The 19,109-nt window shown below is 39.3% G+C and overlaps 1 protein-coding gene across 4 annotated transcripts in view; it reads right to left on the bottom strand.

The window, feature by feature from the left end:
- Positions 1-18,654, bottom strand: part of DAB1 (DAB adaptor protein 1) — a gene marked incomplete at both ends in the record, with an annotated part of 111,809 nt that extends 93,155 nt beyond the window's left edge. For all 4 annotated transcript variants that reach the window (XM_082052811.1, XM_082052810.1, XM_082052812.1 and 1 more), the window contains one exon: positions 18,588-18,654. In XM_082052811.1, the coding sequence (XP_081908937.1) occupies positions 18,588-18,654 (67 nt within the window). The remainder of the gene's footprint in view (positions 1-18,587) is intronic.
- Between the last annotated feature and the right edge of the window lie 455 nt (positions 18,655-19,109).

Raw genomic sequence — 19,109 nt, 5'->3', positions numbered from 1 at the left:
GTCTCTTACTGCCATAAAATTTTTCACAGCATTAAACTGCCACATATACAACCCATATTATGTTGATCATTCTGAAAACTAGACAGACCTTGCATTGAAAGATGTATTTATTTATATATAAATGATAACTAGAGATGATGTGCAACCCTTGACTCCAACACATCACGTCCCGTTACCCTCATAACTGTCCTCTGGTGAATCCACCACTGCAAAAGTCCATTTAAAACTGGGATTTTTACAGCATCACAGTAAAATCCAACCATCAGCAGAAACCTTTATCTTTCAAGTCCAAACCTGCCCAAGAGAGGTGAAGAGTGAAGGCTCCTGCTCTTTTCAGGCAGGCTTTTACTTATTTAAAATGCACCTGTTTCACAATCTCACTAACTGTTTCCAATTTGTAGGTTAGATTTTCCATTTAACTAGAAAAACAAATAGAATCTGTCAAGAATATTGTCTCAACAATATGTCAGCATATCCCTGGCCCATGCTGACCTGTGCTGCTATCTCGGTAAGTAACTCTCGTTCCCAGAGGAAGGTGAAATTGGTTTTCAGTGCTCATATTCGTGCCACCGAGAACAAAGTTCAGGCCACTCTTCTGCTGCTGTGACAACAGTCACCTCCTGATGATTCAAACTGAGTGCTGCTGTTCACACAGAACCTGAAACAAGAAAGGTGTGAATGCTTCACTTTATGTATTTAAAGTTATCACCTATATGACTCTGATTAACTGTCTTGGCTCCAGATGAATCTCTGTGGTTGTGTAATATTTCCAGCCTAATTACTGAGTCAGGTCCAGGCACTCTGGAATACAGTGGTGACAAACAATGACCTCTTTGTATAAGAAGATAAAGGCCCAACTTCAAAGAATCACAGAATCATAGAATAGTTTGGGTTGGAAAGGACCTTCCCACCTCACCCAATGCCACCCCTGCCATGAGCAGGGACATCTTCACCAGCTCAGGTTGCTCAGAGCCCCGTCCAGCCTGGCCTGGGATCTCTCCAGGGATGGTTCATCCACCACCTCTCTGGCCAGGTTCTCACCACCCACATAGATAAAGCTACTTCTACATGTCTGGCCTGAAAATTCACGCTTTTGCAGCTAAACATTGTGTTCTGAACTGTATTATAATTACAAAATGTCACTTCTTGATAAATGAAACTTTCTGCTTATAGCTGGTTTCAATTAAGTTTTGTTTTACAAAGGAAGAATAGGTTTTAATAAGGCTTAAAATACATAAAAATATTGCTTTATACTTATCATCCCCTGCCCTATTGCAACAGGCCCTGCTAAAAAGTCTGTCCTCATCTTTCTTATGGGCCCCTTTTAAGTACAGAAAGGCCACAATAAGGTCTCCCTGGTGCCTTCTCTTCTTCATTTTCAAGACAAAAAAAAAAAAAAAAAAAAAATATATATATATATATATATATATGAATTCCTAGAAAGAGATTTTTCCTTTAAGGCAAAACCCTTTATCATAAAGTGAGTCCATGTTTGTGTGTATAGTTCCACAAAAAGTCTAAGCAGTGAGGAACCATAAGCACAAGACTGGTTTGACGTTTTCTGCTGGCATCTGGGATGCACCACTTCAGTGACTGGAAAGACAACACCCACGGGAGCCAGTGGTGACCCTGGCCAGTACAAGGAACAACCTGGACAGCAAGGAACTAAGTCATGCAGACAGGATAACTTCGAGCTATTCAATACTGATTCAATATTGAAATCCTCTTTGTTCCCCTAAAATAAAAATGCAATATTTTTATGTATTTTAAGCCTTATTAAAACCTATTCTTCCTTTGTAAAACAAAACTTAATTGAAACCAGCTATAAGAAGAAAGTTTCATTTATCAAGAAGTGACATTTTGTAATTATAATACAGTTCAGAACACAATGTTTAGCTGCAAAAGCGTGAATTTTCCCTTCTTCACTGTTCCTGCCAAGTTGTTATTATTATGAGTGGGGTTCAACTAGAAAACTGGCAGTTGCTTCCTTTCACTGAAAATTAACTAAAGGAAAACAGAGATCGTTTATCTAGAAACGGCTCCCACCTTCTTCTGTTTTTAAGGAGACGAGGCATGCCAGAGATGCAGCGTCGCAACCATGTACCGAGTTCTGTGGGGCTGGTTCAGGCATGATGGCTACTGCAAATGAATAAACCGGATTAACAGCAATAGCCAAGAACAGTACAGACCACACACCTTTCCTGTGCCAACTGCAGAGCCCTACAGCTCAGCTGCCAGCAGACCAGGCCTTCTAGCAGGGCTGCTTTCAGCCAAGAGCTTCTCCAGGTGAGACACCTGCCTGTCTGTGTCCTGCTCTGTGGATAACAGGTCAACCCAACCAGCTCCATCTCCCATGTGGAGAGCTGGAGCAGGAAAGCAGCGTAGGCCAGCACTGCGATCGTGAGTGGTATAAGAGGTGGTGTGAGATTGGTGCCAGTCACAGGTGCTCTATCCTTGACGCTTTTGAGGTGGGATGCAGGAGAAAACTCATAAGGAGAGCAGGAGTACAAAGGGGGTAATTAGATGCCTGCAATAAACTGTGAATCTGGATTAGGATCAGGAGATGTCTTAATCGCAGGTTCTGAGTGGCCCTCAGTCATACTTAATGCCTGCATTTCCTCAGTCCCCCAATATTGCCAGGTGTCTACACCTCCAGGTGATGTCTTGTAGTTGCAACTACAACAAAGAAGTTCCCCGTGCTCCTGCCAGCAATGCCCCCCCCCGCCCGCTTGCTGCAGATCCCTTCCCTGCCACATCCCCATCCCCTGCAGTTCCAGTAATCATCTCCACAAAACCTGCACAAATAGCTTTGCTAATACAGAAAACAAAGGGTAAAGAGAACACAGAAGTTGCTCCTGAAATTATAAATAAGATGCAAAGTCTTAAAGATTACCATTTTGTTCAATACGTTCAGAAAATGCTTCATTTCCAGATCATCTCCTGTATTTAGAGCAATCCTACTTCTCTGTTCCTTCCCTCTTCTTAGTCTTCTGTCCTTGAAGGCTCCATTTTGGAGTCAGCTCAGATTTTACTGAACAAGTTGCTGACCATGACTACCTCTGAACACACTCTCTTGTTAACAGGGCTGTTCACATACAGCAGTACTCTCAAAATCATGCCAGCAAATCCAGAAAGCTGAATTTCAGTTGCAGGTGGTCAGAACTATAAAGAGGCACCAGGTTACGTATAGCTGGCTACAAACCTGCCCATACTTAGATTTCTGCGCTCGGGTTTCTACCTAAAGAACCGTGTTGTTTTAGACACATGGAATCTTTTAGTATTGTAACCATGAAAACTGTACATGCTGCACGTGAGCTTTGCCTTCTATACTCACTGCTTGTGTCTAGAGAGGTGAAAGGGCTCTGCTTCTTATAAACTGTTGTAAGCTGGAATCAAAATTCCTTTGAGATATACCAAGTAGTTAATTCCTTTCCCTAAAACAACATTCCAGGTGCCAGGAAAATTTCTACATCTGCAGCAACAGCAGTACATACGAACCTTCTCCTGAAGGCACAGAAAATGTGTAAGAAATTCTTATTCTTCTAAGTGGAATGCTAGATGGAACAATCATTTCCACTGCAGCCTTCTACTTCAAGACACTATTTAAAGGAAAATCATTTGGTTTCAAAATCTGTCAGTGAACTAGAAGTGATAAAAACAATCTTACTGCCCTCACAAAGTGAGCGTACTCCTAAGGCTCTGAAGTAGGTTAATACCATGATTACAGCATTTGCAGCAGAGTTTTGCAACAGCATGCTGCTCCAAGCGCCTTTCATACTTACCAACTACATGAATAAAAATGCTTTTGGTACAAAGGTTAAGCACATTAAAGAAGAGTCATATGAAGCCTTAGCCACACCTCTATGAAATAAAAATCAGCAGTATACAATCACTTGATACACTCAGAGTTACTGAATGCTTTTGGCACAATCTTGCCATCTTTACTATCGCTTACATGTTGCAAGGTTTCTAAAAAAGCAAGCAGAGAGCTACCTCCAATCATACAATTAAACTAGTGCTTCAGCTTAATGTGATGACTGTTGGGATCCACTGCTAGCCTTTCCATCAGGCTGTGATCTGGTTCCTTTGCTAAACTGGTACGTGAAAAATAGGCATTTGGAGGAAAACTGTCAGAGTCACTGGCAAGAGCAGCAGGACTGTTCCACCTGGAATCCAAACTCTCTCACCTAATCACTGAATTCCAGAGTGAAAGTGGAAAATTTCCTGAAAAAAAGTGTTTCTCCAAACAATTGTGACTAAGAATTAACTTGATACTAATATTGGGCTTGAGGTGAGCAAACTAGTAAGTTAACACCTCTAGGTAAATGAAATTCTGATTAATAGAAACATATTGGCTATGAAATCTCTGACCTCAAAGCCGATTCTACAGAACAGATCAAATGAAAAGCCAACTTCAAATGCTGGCAAAAGGAATTTCAAAAGGTAACGTATTCTGAATATTCTGCCTTGGTCATACCTGCATAAACATATTAATGTTTTATAGACATGAAAGTCTGGCTGCCACTATATTCCAGGGATGCTTAGCTTACATTAGCAGCACTGGCAACAGGGAACTGGTGGTGTTATCCACCTACTATTGGCAATTAAAATAATTCACTTCCATGTGTGAAATATTAAAATGTATTAATTTTTAGGAGAAAACACCCAGTTCCACATTACAAATCTCTTTTTGTTTGGTTTGTTTTGGTTTTGTTGGCTGGTTGGTTTAGCTTTCCTCTCTCCACAGACCACTATTTCTAAATATTGCAGCTTGTCAGTTCTGAATAACTTGGCCATTACAAAAACAAAGAGAAGCTGCCACTCTGGACCTCAGGTTAACACAGAAGTGTTGCCAGGAGTCGAATATTTTGCTACAAAAGACAGAGCTGAATTTGTTACACAAATGAGCTTTCTCATTATGAAATATTCAAAAATAGATTAAACGTTGATATGACTTTACTGGAAACTGAAAACAACTCCTAAAAGGTCATTTTGCAAAATTACAAGGCTTCAAATTTCCTCCACTGCGAAAGTCTGATTGTAAAATTGGACTCCAGTGACAAAGAGTCATCAAGTCAGGTTACAGATCATCTTAACAGATGATCATCAACAACAGAAAATACTTTTTCATAGTATGTTTATAGAAGTTCTTATTGCATCTTTAAATTTCCATTGATTGCTTCGTTATGAAAAAGATCCAAAATTTCCCTCAAAATATTTTTTTAATTACCTCTTAAGAACTGACAAGTTTAGTACAAATACATGAAGTAGTTCATATAAGCACATAATCATTTCACTTGTTAATATTCCTGTATCCAACTGCTGTACAGACATTTAGCCCCAAATGATTGTTTCCACCAAAAGATTAAAAGAAAACCAAACCTCCTTATGATCTTCATAATCTTTTCAGTATATTAGCAGTTTATGCATGGAATAAAATATGAGGAATTACTGTATTAAAGAATTACTGCAGAGAATTTACTAGGTATTCAAATACATTTCAAATATATTTACTTTATTTGCTGAAATGACCATGCCGCTGCAAATGGTTAGGAGATGATTTAAAAATCAATGAATAATGACATTAAAATAACATTCTAAATTGCTTTAAACACAAGCAAGGTTCACTGCTTTGACAAGATCCAACCCCAGGTTCCTCGTTGCTCTCTTAAATATATCTACATTAAAACAAACAAGCAAACAATGAACCTAATAATTAACAGGCTTTCAAATTTACAAATTACAAAGCTGGCTTTCAGGTTGTTAGAACTCACTATTGTTGAACACCCAAGTTGCATTAGTTCCATCGAAGTAAGTATTCTAGCAGCTGTGGGACTATCTACACTTGTCTGCTAGGGAAGGACTTGGCCTAAAGAGAAAGAAGATAAACCTGTGTTATCCTGGACCCCCCCTAACATATGTATATATAGATGAGCTGCAAATATGGGCCCTTCCACCATTTTGAATAGAATTAGATGATCCCTAATAAACCTCTTAATATCATTACAGCCTGTTCATCCCTCTCTGCTATCACCCCGTGGCCATGCCAAGCATCTGTATCTTAACCAACTTCTCAGCTGCTGCGAGTTCAGTCTCTTCTTATCATTGGTCCTGCTCATCTCTTATTTGTTCAGAAAAAGCAACCAAAACAATCTCTCCTGAGTAGTCCTCTGACTGCACCCCTCTGAAGTCCTGGATTTCCAATCATTCCGACTACTCATTTCAACTATATTGTTTCCTTCTTCCAGCTAAGGCTGACTCGAAAATAAGATCCACATTCAAAATATTCAGATTTTTCCTGTTCTGATATTCCCCAAAAGGAAAAGGGAGCTACAAAAGCAAAAAACAAGAAGGAAGAAAGGATGAAGAAAAGAGTGAGAGACACATATATGCCAAAGTGGCTCTCCCCAAAATCATCCCCAACTCCTCTGGCACAAGCTTCTCTTTCTGAAACTTTATCTTGGATCTGAGGAAGATTCCTTAACGAAGCCTTAGTTGAAAACAGTACATCTCTATGGAAAGCTCCTCTGTTAATTTGTTGAAAAAATTCCCTAATACCTACAGTTTCTATGCCCTTATTTAATTCTCACCTGAACCAGTCTGTCTTCCTTCACTGAAGCATCACTGCCAGCTTGGATATTTTGACTATTTTCTTCTTCCAGAAATACTTCCCTGTTCCTTTCATGTCCCTATGATGTCACCTTTTGAAAAAGCCAACCAAACAACAATAAAACCGCAAAAAACAACCCCCCAAAAAAGCCCAAACAAACAACAAAACCCCAAAACTACCTGTTCACTAGCTTCTCTATCTTTTTTCTTTCTTTTTTTTTTTTTTTTTTTTAAAAAAAAAAAAAGTATATATGAAGAGAATGTTGCTAAAATGCTCTGGTGCTCCTATCAACATCCATGTATCCACATTTGTGTTGAAGCACTGTGAAAACAAAGCAGCTCCATCTTGACTGTGGAGCACAGAAAGCAGAACCAGATGGAGCAGATTCCCTGACCACTGTCCTTCCATTCACTGAACAGGGCAAAGGTCTCCAGGAAACAGCAATATGAGCTCAGCTCATTAAAAACTGTATGAAAATGTATATCCTGAAGGGATGTTAAATTAGGCTTACACAGGCAACTTTGAGTCTGTGCTTCCTTAGAATTTTAGTGCTTAACCTTATAGCCTCAGCATCTCTTTAACACAATTAAATATAGAAGTATAGATATAGCATACTGCTTTAGTTATAGTCTAGCAAAGAGAAAGAAAATAGGTGAGACAGATAAAGAACTCTGTAGGTAGCTTTCATTTTGATCTCTAGCATTGCCATCTTTTTGACACGCTCATGACAGTAGAGCCTGTGTTCCTCCACATCTACTTTTACTGTGAAGGGCTGATAACACATTATTCTTAAAGAGACACTTCAGAGTCTGTGCACTTAAAAAAAACCCCTGCAAGCCATAAACATCCCTACACTAGTAAACAGAGCAAAACTAAACACACATAGGTAACAGTATCAATAGGAAACTTAAGCCATGTCCAAGTACAGAGTACATCCAATTTCCCTGATGCATTTAATTCACTTTATGTGACTTTGTACATTTGAGTTCAATGTATAACTCATACAGGCAACACAAGGTATAAAAAAAGATTAACTCAGTCAACACTACTGATGGCTTTGCCTTCTACCTAGTTATCAGCATGCTAGTCCACACTACCACGATGTGCAAATATTACCCTCTTATTACTTTGATGGCAATTTCATATTTAAAAATGAAATTAATAGCTAACCTCAAAAGACTTACTATGCCTAATTTCCTTTCACTCCCTGAATCATCCTTTTCACTATACAATTTCTCATCTAACTAAACTAAAAGAATAAGAGGTGTAATTATAGATCATAGATTAGCTGTTCAACGTTTGCTAGTAGTTAAAATGGAGTAGACATTAAAAGCAAGTTGACTCCAGAGAAAGCTGCTCCTCCCACCATTTGCAGAAGAGACTGCCGTGGAACATTCATATTCATGAAGTTGAGGCTAGAGCTTTCTGTGCTTTTGGACAACTTTGCATGGCTCTTCCAAGGCAGGACCTCCTACCACGACTGAAACCACTGCCAGGATCTCCCACCTTCCCCAGCTGCATTCACTGATTTCAGTTACAGGTAGAACCATGGAGTGTCCTGATTTGGAAGGGACCCACAAGGATCATCAAGCCCAACTCCTGTCCCTGCACAGGACAACCCCACAGTTCACACCATGTGTCTGAGGACGTTGTCCAGTCTCTTCTTGAACACTGTCAGGCTTGGGGCCGTGACACCTCCCTGGGGAGCCTGTTCCAGAGCTTCAGCACCCTCTGGGTGAAGAACCTTTTCATAATGTCCAACCTAAACCTCCCCCCGCACATCTTCCTGGCATTCCCTCAGGTTCTATCATCGCTCACCGGAGAGGAGAGATCAGCTCCTACCATTCCTCCTCACCTTGTGAGGAAACTGTAAACCATGATGAGGTCTCCCCTCAGTCTCCTCTTCTTCAGGCTGAACAGACCCAGCGACCTCAGCCACTCCTCATAAGGCTTCCACTCTAAATCCTTCACCAATTTCGTGGCCCTTTGTGGTAAGGCAGGAGGACACAATGGTATCCCAGGAATCCCTCACACAAAATCATGCCCTTCACAGCCAGGACAAATCAGGGGGGTGAGAGGTTTGTCAGTGCTACACAGGCACATTGCAGCCTCCCAAAACACCGACCTACAACCCAGGACTATGTCCATGACCTGAAGTCTCCTTTCCCCATGAGCTCACTCTGTGTTCCTGGGCCAGGACCTCCCTGCAGACTTGCTCTCCTTCCTGAGCCTGCGCAGAAGCATTGGTGAACTTCAGCTCAGACTAGCCGACGAGCAGCAGCCAAACGGTAATTTGCCCTAGTGCTATTTTTACTGCTGTTTTGCAGCCATGAGTAATGCTGTCTGCAAGAAATGGAAGTGAAAGCTACTCTGTTCTTGTCAGAATAATAATGGATATTGTGTTGGCAACTGCCCTCCTGCACTGCACAGCAGCACAAATAAAAGGAATTGGGAAAAGCCAACAGTATTCTAGTAAATAAAGTGTGTAAATTCACCTGCTTGCAAACAAGTGATAACCTCTATTATTTGGTGTTTCAGCCTGGGCAAGAAGAACAGGATAAACACTAGGTCTACATCAGAAGCGAGTCAACTCCACTGATCCTCATCTATGCAGAGAGGTCACGGGGAGAAGCACTGGCTGTTCAGGGAGGATCGAAGGAGGAAAGCAGGGCTTGTAAGATGTCAGAAGTGCCTCCAGACACAGTTATGCAGACAGCAACAGATGGACAGATCACCTTCTCCACACCTCAGGTTGGTTCAGTGCTGGGGTATCAGCTTTGGCCTCACTCTTGTTACTAGTAGAAGGAAAGATGTCAATGAGCATTAAAGTATTTGCTCCATACAGCTTATGTTCATGTAGAGTTTCTATTCACAGAGGCTACAGAGATTCAAGCAGGTAAGACTTGCCTTCTTTCATGCTTTAGAAAATAGATCATCTTTGGAAAATGCCTCACAACAGAGCACTAACTGTGAAACAGGGTGCAGCTCCTCCTCGTGATGAGCCCATGACGTGTCCGTGCAGCCGGGCAGCAAGGGGTCTCTGCAGCCCGGGCCATGGGCTAGCGGGGTGCCAAGGGTTCTGGCATGAATGATCTCTGAGTGAAGAATGAGAAGTTATTCAAGACAAGAAAAGGTTTCAGAAGGTGATCCCTAATGATGGAGGTCTTCAGTGAACAGCTGATGAGGACCAGTACCTTTATGCATTAAATTTACAACCTTTCTGAACTTAGGAACCTGTGTATTTCTAAGCAACAAGCACTCTTAGTACTATCAGGGAAAGAATGTTTGTATCACTTAAAAAACCTGACCTAGCAGGATCATATGTGCACAAACCACCAGGCTACCATCAGTTCTTCATGCTTTTAACATGACAGGCACCAGGAAACCATCAACAGAAACCACTGTGGTAGGTGAACAGGAGAAGAAAAACTCAGAGGTACAGGGCATGAGAGATGTGCTTGGTGCTTTTGGTACAATTATTTTACACCACCACTCTGCTCTCAGGATGCTGATTTCCCACAATTTCAGAGGGGCCAGAACCTCCTTACAGAAGCCGGTCTGACCCTTGGCAATGTCTCCACATCTGCTACCCAGCTCTGTCAGGTCAGAGAGGCACATCTTCGTTTGTGTCCAAAACCCATTTCATGCAGGACTCCAGGATTCTACACACATCTTTGGGGGCATATTCTTGGGAGAGCAAACTTACCAAAAAGTATTCTGATTTCTCCTTTCCTCCAAAAACAAAAGCCTTCAGTTGTCTTTGCCATTGGTTGCTAGTTTCTAAAAAAGAAATAATTCTCTTTCTTGCTGCTCCCATTGCAGGGAACCTTCATTCTTTTTATACTTCCTATGCCTGCTCAAAATCCATAGATATACATTAAAATCTGATCATCTAGCACTCACATTAAAATATACATTGAAAACATTGTAAAAAAGGTTTCAATTAATTGCATATAATACACCTACTCATGATCTCACTATGAATAAAAAAGAAAGAAAAAATATTTTATTTTTATTCAGCCCTTTGTTTTCGTACAAAAGACCCACACAAACACATTATTTAGTTAAACAAACTATATTGTCTCATCTGCAAAACCAACCAACTGTAAAAGCAGAGAAACACATTTTTCCTGTCTTTACACTAACACTAGCTATTATATATAACAATGTTTAGTTAAAAATAATACAAATAATATGTAATTATTTCTGAGGACACGCTTCTAAGAGGAATTCATTTTCGAGAGAAATGTTAAACACATTCATCCACTGTGCTGTTGGACAACCCAAATACATTACATATTAATATTATGTCCTTCATTTTGGATGGGCAATGATGATGCTATTGATTCTATAGCTAGAGCACATCATTTGCAAGGATCACAGCCACATCTTTTCTTTACTCCTGAGGAGCCCAGGGAATGTCTGGGATTGACCTTTTTATCACAGGGAGTCTGAGCCTATTACTTGGCCAAATTCACTATGTATTTCTTTGAGCTCTTAAAGAGGAACAAGGCACAAATAAAAGGCTTACAAATTCAGCCGCAGTATATTTCAAAAGGCTATCAGTTTTGTGGGCAAGGTATTCTTGACAGTAAGTGATCAGTGTTCAACAGGTTCATGACATTAAAGATTAAGGACAGTTTTTCAAATAAGGCTTTTGTGACTAATTTATTAAGATATTCAGCTAAAGACTTCTATTTCTGGCTGCTTAAATATACAAACCAAAACCTGCATGTTGCCTTTAACTTGTATGTTGCTCCACACTTTTTTCTTCACAAGTTGACTCATGAAATTACTGTGGTACCATTACTGAGAGAGTGAGATGTGTTTATTAGAGCACAAAATAAGAAACAGGACCCTCAGATTACATATCAAGCTCTGTCCTGATCTGCAGTGTAATCTTAGACAAGTAACTGAGAGATCAGCACTGCCTTTTGATGCAAAGATTGAACCATCCTTGAAATGAGTTTACATTTCCACCCTACGTACACAAGTCATGAAAGTTCATTACTTCCCATAAATTATATGAGATTATATAAGTTTTAAGGAATTTTCCCCAGTAGCATGAAAAAGTCTACACAGCATTAATGTCCACATTATTGCAAAGTGTTATCTGTTTATTTCAGCGAAAACTGGTGAGATGTTTAATGCTTCCAAGATTGCTGGGATCAAGCTCATTTTCCTGTTACAGTTGTCTTTGATTTCCCTTCAGCAAAATGGGAGCATTTACCAATACAGCTGATACTCACTGTGAAGTACAGGTTAGAGGTGACACCCACATATTTTACTATTACTTGCAGAATTTCCCATAATGTCAATGGGAAAGGCAAAATGTTTCAGAAAAGTAGAAATGCTCAAATGTACATAATGTGACACACTGTCAGAAACGTCATTCATTAATATTTACTAGGCAAGCAAATATATTTGGATGAAGAATAATTAAAAAAAATATATATATATCATCAACATCCTTGCCACTGTAGCATATCTCTGTGTGGGTCATATTAGGAAACTTCCACTCATCCAAACCTCCAGAGGCATTTTAGCTACTGAACTGGATGAATTAAGTCACTCCTGCTCAGTTACATTCATTATGTGACAGAATTTTTTTTCCCTGAACTCTCTAAGCAAAACTTTTTGTTCACAAATGTCCTAATAAAAAACTTTGTCGTGAGCCTTTTCAAGCAGACAAAATGTTTCCCTGAATATTACTTCATTTGCTTGTTGGGAAGTCTACCTCCTTATCAGCCTCAGCCTCCCCATTTTTCTCCATATTTTAACCAAGTCTCAGATATAGTTTAATAGTGTAAGTGGATGAAGCCAGGAACAATGTACAGCCCAGGCTGAGGGGGATTTATAGGTGATTCTCACTGCCAGCAACCCACAGATTTCCTAATGTACAGCACAGTTAACACCCACCTGTATTTAATGCCTGTTACGCAAGTCAAATCATTCATGGAACACGCACTGTGTTAAGCTCCTAATTACTAGTTTCAACTGAAATGCTTTGACGACTGTTAAAACATTGAGAAATCATAACATAACAGGCACTCTCAGGAAATGTTATTCTTAACACTCAAGAGATTATAAATTCCTCTACTGAGGAGCAAAGTAACAGAGCTCCAACCTTAACTTAGGCAGACCTGTCTCACAATTAAAAACAACAATAAACATTTTAACCACAGCAAGAGACAACATCCATCACCCCCAAAGAATGCTGCAATTAACACAACCATGGACCCCCTTGGGTTGAACACAGTATTTAGAAGAGAATTCATGAGCTCTCTAATTTATGATAGGTTATTGGATAACTCGTGTTAATTATAGCTACACAATGTCAAAATTAATGATTTTCCCACCCCCTTTCAACTTGAGAATGAACTCATAACTTACAGCAAGACTCAAAAGATGTGCAATTAATATCGTCAGTAACCACTTCACAAAAGAGATTTGTTAAAGGCAGGCATGTGGACTCAATTAGCGTATCAATTAATGCTGCTGTTACTTGATCTATAAATTATTGAAAAACTCATAACTACTGCAAGGAAACAAAGCAAATTCACTCCCCGTCAATGAAGTATCCTCCTGACTGCACATCTTTTTCATTACTCTTTAGATCAAATTTGAGTTTTGCTGGATTCCATGAATCTTAGCTATGTAATCAGAAAAATAAATTAACCTAAACCAATCTGACGACTTGAAATGCCTCATTACAGTGATGATGCTTTAATTGTTGTTAGCTGATTGTAATGTAAAAAGAAGTTCAATAACAATAAATTAAAAAAAACCCAAACAAAAAAAATCAACCATCATTGTTCATAACACTTATTAATTTAAGATGAATTTCCACACTGGAAATGAACCTGTAGAAACTGCATCAAAATGTCTATGTATCAGCAAAATCGCAACTTTCACAGCAACCAGAAATCTCCATCTCGCTCTCAAATTTAGCAATGATTAGTCCACAGATCGCATTCAAATGAGATGTAAGAAACCCGAAACAGGACTTGGGTAGCATTAGGCACCTATGATGAAAACCGATAATGACAAAACATAACCTTGTTTAAGGGCTGCTTATCCCCAAAGGCTTTTAAACTAACTGGGTACCTCCTGTTTGATCTTAGTTTGACTAGAGTTTTGCTTCTGGGGACGCAAAGGTTTTCCTTTAGATGGTGAAGACCGACTCTACTCTCTCATTAGAGTATAAAAGACCCAGGAAATAGATGTGACTCTGCCAGGGGCACAATCTGATACACGTGAACAGTCCTGGAGCTGCTGCTCTCCTTTTAATTAGCAGTCAGATAAAATGGGACACTTAAGCCTTTTGCCACCCTGATCCCAAAAGGATCAGACTCCCATCTTGTACCACCAAGAAAGCACCGTTGGGCAACATGTTCTGCTCTGCTGGGGCAAGTGGGGAAGTTCTCACCTGGCATTAAAGATGTCCCCAAGCGGAGGCCACTCTCGCTCTGCCCCCACAAGCACAGCTTCAGGACTTGTACGTTCATTCAGCCAACACAAAATGCCCAACCCATGGCTCGGAGAAGGCATCTACCTCTGGTGGGGACACACCACATCACACGCCCTCTGAATTCCAGGTTCCTATTGGCTCGCTGGGGCGATCCCCGTCTTGGCCGCCTGCCTGCTGGGAAAGCTCCTTCCAGCTGCCACGTGTTTCCCACACGCTGCAGCGGAAACCTATTAAATAAGGGAATTTCACCCACGGGGATCTTTAGCATCAAAGATCGTTATGCTGCTTGTCAACATGCCCGAGCTCCTCTTTGTATCTTGTTTCCATTTTTAAAAGTCCCTGTCACTCTGAAAATTGACTGAGAAGTCTTATTACAGATGCAGATCTGCATTCAGATTTGGCAGCCTGGCTCTTCTTTATTGACCTCCCATTCCAGTTTTCCTAATTAAGCTAATTTTGCAAGCAGGGATTTTCCAAGGCAGCCATCAGCGTGGATTCACCATCAATGCAACACATTTCCCCCGAAGAGGTTTCTAAATCAATTTTAGTTCCAATAGGCTCAAATGTTTTCATTTTGATTCAATAATCCATACAAACTTATAAAATGGCTTTTCCCCCATGTACTACAAATGTGGTTTATGTTTCTAACAACTTTGGCTAATAAAATATTCTTATTTCCTATAGTGAACGGTACAAACACGTAATTTTTATTCACCTCTCAATGAACCAGATGATGAAATAAAATCAGCCTTTAAGAGCATTACTTGAATCATTAATTCTCTAAATGCTTCTTAGAGAACACATGATTTTTGGCTAACACACACACACACACACACCAAAAAAAAAAAAATTTGCATTATTTTCTTTTAGAGAGCAACGCAAAACCTCTTCAGGATGACTTATAATATTTGAGCATGTTCTCAAAACAGGTAATTACAACACAGTTACTAGTAGATATTGGCTGAGAATGGCATGAAGACTAGGCTGATTTTTTTTTAATAGCCTATTTTTAAGATTATCCAAGGTACTAACATTAACACAGAAAATTACAAATTGATATTAACATGTTAATATTGAACTTACCTATAGTACATTAGAGTTTCACAGCTATGATTCTACATAAGTAGCAGCTTCTGAGAGGATTTTGTGTTTAAGTTCTCATCCTAACTGTAGTAATAATCCTTTAGCACTGAAACAAACACTGTCTTATAAACCAGTTCTGATGACAACGGACAGACTGAAGAGTTGACTATGACTAGAAAGCTTATGGCTGTAAAGCCACTGTGCATAATGAGAAATGTCTGAATAATTTCTTGTAAGAGAATTGCTTTGCATATGACTACCAAAAGAGAGAAGCATTCCCAGCACATAAAAGAAATATTCTGTAAAGTCTGTAACCTTGCAGGAGCATTAATGTCATGTGCCCCATCTGCAGTAGAAATCAACCTATTTCTCTGTCACCAAAAAAATCAGTAATCTGTGCAATAGAGTCCAAAAGCAATTAAAAAACAAACAAACAAAAACCAAAACATAAAAAGAACTTCAAACACACAGCCCACATCACTGCAGGTCAGTCCATCCCAGCAGCAGGACTTTGTATTTCACTCACTGATTCGCATGAGAGTCCTCCTGGCCCTTTTCTTTAACTTTTCCAGGTTATTAAATTGTTTTCTTAGCTCATGATGCTACAGTGCCTTTACCTCAAGGTAGGCACTATGGTACAAACGCATGAGACACATTTTCTGAATAACCATCATTTCCTTTTTGGCCATTGTACTTCAATAAGAACAGCAGCTTGCATGTATAGAATCATAGAATCATTTCAGTTGGAAGAGACCCTCAGGATCCTTGAGTCCAACCACAACCTAACTCTAGCTCTAAACCATGTCCCTAAGAACCTCGTCTAAACACCTTTTAAACCCCTCCAGGAATGGTGACTCCACCTCTTCCCTGGGCAGCCTGTTCCAATGCCTGACAGTCCTTTCTTTGTCACATTTTATATCCAGATACCTTACAAATCTTTAGGATTTAAGCTTTGTATTATTTCAATACTTCAACTAAGAGACACCACCTTACTATATCCTTATACAGATATAAAGAGAGCTAAAGATTTAGCTGGCACCACACAGGAGATGGATGCTGAGATCAGGAAAGAACCCTGTCCCATGCTCTATCTCCATTCTCATCCTTCTCCCCTTTCAGTCTCCCCAGAACGTCACATCTGACACACATGTGGGACAGACACCCCATTAGAAAGTTATTATCAAACTTACTGCTCTTTCTCAACACAGTGCTGTGCGCTGCAGATGACAGGAGAGTTACCAGAACAGTAGATAACACAGCAAAAGAGGTTCCTCTCTGCTCCAGACAGAAATGGTTACAAAGCCTGATGCACTGGAAATACAGTAGAGCTGAAATTTCTGTCTATAAAGCAAAGACTAATTCCTTGGGAATTCTGAGTTCCGTTGCATAATCAAACTCATTGATTAGTAACATTAGAAACTTCATGTTAGTACCTGCTACTGCTTGCAGTTAATGAACTTGGGAAAAAAAAATATCTGGTTTTCACACGTCTGTCATTCACACTATACAGGGCTTATTTGTTGAAATATACACAAATACCTACAAGCTCAGTGACAAGCAAATGAGCCCACCAAGTTTCTTTTGACTTTCATTACATGGGATTTGAATAGCAAACCCTGTCTGAATTGTACACCTTGAATTCTGGAGATGAGCTACTGCCGTTCGCCGTCCCTTCCAGCTCCCCAGATACTCATGCGCACTGCAGGGAGCTCTGGGCACTGCCACACAACATATTTTGTACTTCTCAGCAGTAATTCTCAGAATTTCCATTTGGGGAATACAATCAGATTTTGTGCAGAGAAGCATTCAGTTATTATTATGATTTATGGAAATGTTTTTGGAAGTTGGATACTGAATATTTTATTAACATAAACATCAAGTTCCTAAAATGGTTGTTTGCTGTTTTCAAAAGTTTCCCCCTCCAGCAGAAGAAACAACATAGGCGGCACACATCAAAAAGATGTTATCTGTATTGCAAAGAACTGACACCTTTTAATTTCTTGCCTGCCCAAAAAGACTGAGTGATTATACAACCAAACTATCTTCACTTTATTTACTTGCCTTGATGAACATCTCTCAGATCACGTTCTCATTTACATCAAATTCCCCTATTTTTGCCTTTCCAAACTATAGCTCTTTTACCTTAAAAGATTTTTTTTCCTTGTGAGGTTAGACCTAGAGTGGACATAAAGATTCTAAAACAAATGTTCAAAAATTTTTAATTGCTGTGTCTCTTTTTAAAAAACACTAATATAAAGACTTCTGACACAAAAGCTGTAGCAAACACAAGGTCTTAATTACCAGTTTGGTTGAACTGTCGTGGCAAAAAGTACAGCTGCCTAGAAGTCGAAGAAGTTATTTATCTGTATCTAAGTCACATAAAATTTGCAACACACACATGTGAGCAAAGATGAGAACACTTTTTGTCTTAAAAAATGTAAAAAAATCCTCAGAAGTAAATTGCTAAATTATAACCCTCAAAAAGAAAGAAGACAAACTGAAAAACTCCCATGAAAGTTCAAATCTTGCTGCCTGCAGTATTAAAACTATCAAGTACGATTTTTCCTTTTTTACTTGATTTTATTTGAGCAACTTATATTCATTTTCAATCTCAATTTCATGGTCCGTACAGGTTTTAAAAAAAGAAAAACACAGAAAAACACAAATTACCACTAAAATTCAAGGTCTTGGCCTCCAGGTTCATCAGTACTTAAAAACATAAACAGTAAAAATACTAATAGAAATCTACAGATAAAATTCCCTAATAAAATCTTTCAGTACTCCTATTCATAAGCACCAATCCATATAGTCCCATTTCTCACGCTTACCAGCCCAAAGAACTGCCCTGCAATCCGACGCAAAATCGTAAATACAAATGTGAAATTATCCAACCACGCATTTATTCATAGCTTCTCCTTCATTTTGAGTTTTCCTCCTCATTGCTTATATTTCCTTCACCAGATTACAGTTCACCTCTCTACAGATTGCTACTGAGTTCTCAGTAACTTCTCAAAGTCAGTAAGATTCAACCTCCAGTAACAGAAAGGGCATTTAAGCTCTGGTTAGTTCAAAACAAAGCAGAAAGAAAGCCTTTGGAAGAAAATTTATTATTGACAAAGAGGAAAAAAAAAAAGTTATTTTTTGCTAAGAGGAATTTTTAATATTGTATTTCCATTTATGAAACAATTGTAATATAGAGTAAAAATTAATGAACTGCAATACAGAAGTTCTTTCTTACATTTTAAATATGTTTTGATATATTTATGTCAGAGAATCAAACCCCATGTTCCCATACCAGACACCCCCTGAGCTTAACAAATTTTACTTTCACTGAGTACACAGATAATCAAAGAATCACAGATGCATAAAAGGTGGTTGATTAAAGTACACAATACGTATGAATAAAGATAAATTAGTCATTACCTTTCTTTCTGGAGTCTTTCTTTGTGCTGGTTTTCACAGCCACTTGAAGTTCTGTCTCAGTTGACATCCTATATCCTTAGTCCTCTTCACACAGATCCAGGATCTCGGTCAGGCTCATTTAGAACGTCTCTTCAAGAGAATAATTGAGCCTTTCAGACACTAAAATCCCAACAGTTCATCTCACTGACTCCTTTCGAGTGCTGTTAAAGAAGGAAACAAAAAGTAATGGTCATTTTCTGAGTTTAAAACATCAAAACCAAAAGCCATTGCAAGTTTACTGAGGAAGAAACCTGTGAACTCCTCCAGCTACAAAGGCAATTGCTCACAATTTTAGATGTTTAAACTCAGTCATCTAGTCCTGTTTGCAAAGTTTGGGCATATCTGAGATGCCTTCACTGCCGAGAGACACCACGCAAGGTGTACAGAAGACCTGTACTTCTGGACCAGCAGCTGGAGGACAAAGACTATGATCCAGGAGGTAGCTGGAAATGTCCCCAACAGCAAAGAAATCTGCAAGGACTC

Source organism: Streptopelia decaocto, assembly GCF_964273445.1.
Source record: "Streptopelia decaocto genome assembly, chromosome: 5".
NCBI classification, from domain to species: Eukaryota; Metazoa; Chordata; class Aves; order Columbiformes; family Columbidae; genus Streptopelia; species Streptopelia decaocto.
The sequence above is the reverse complement of the archived record's forward strand: the minus strand, read 5'-3'. Positions and strand labels throughout refer to the sequence as shown.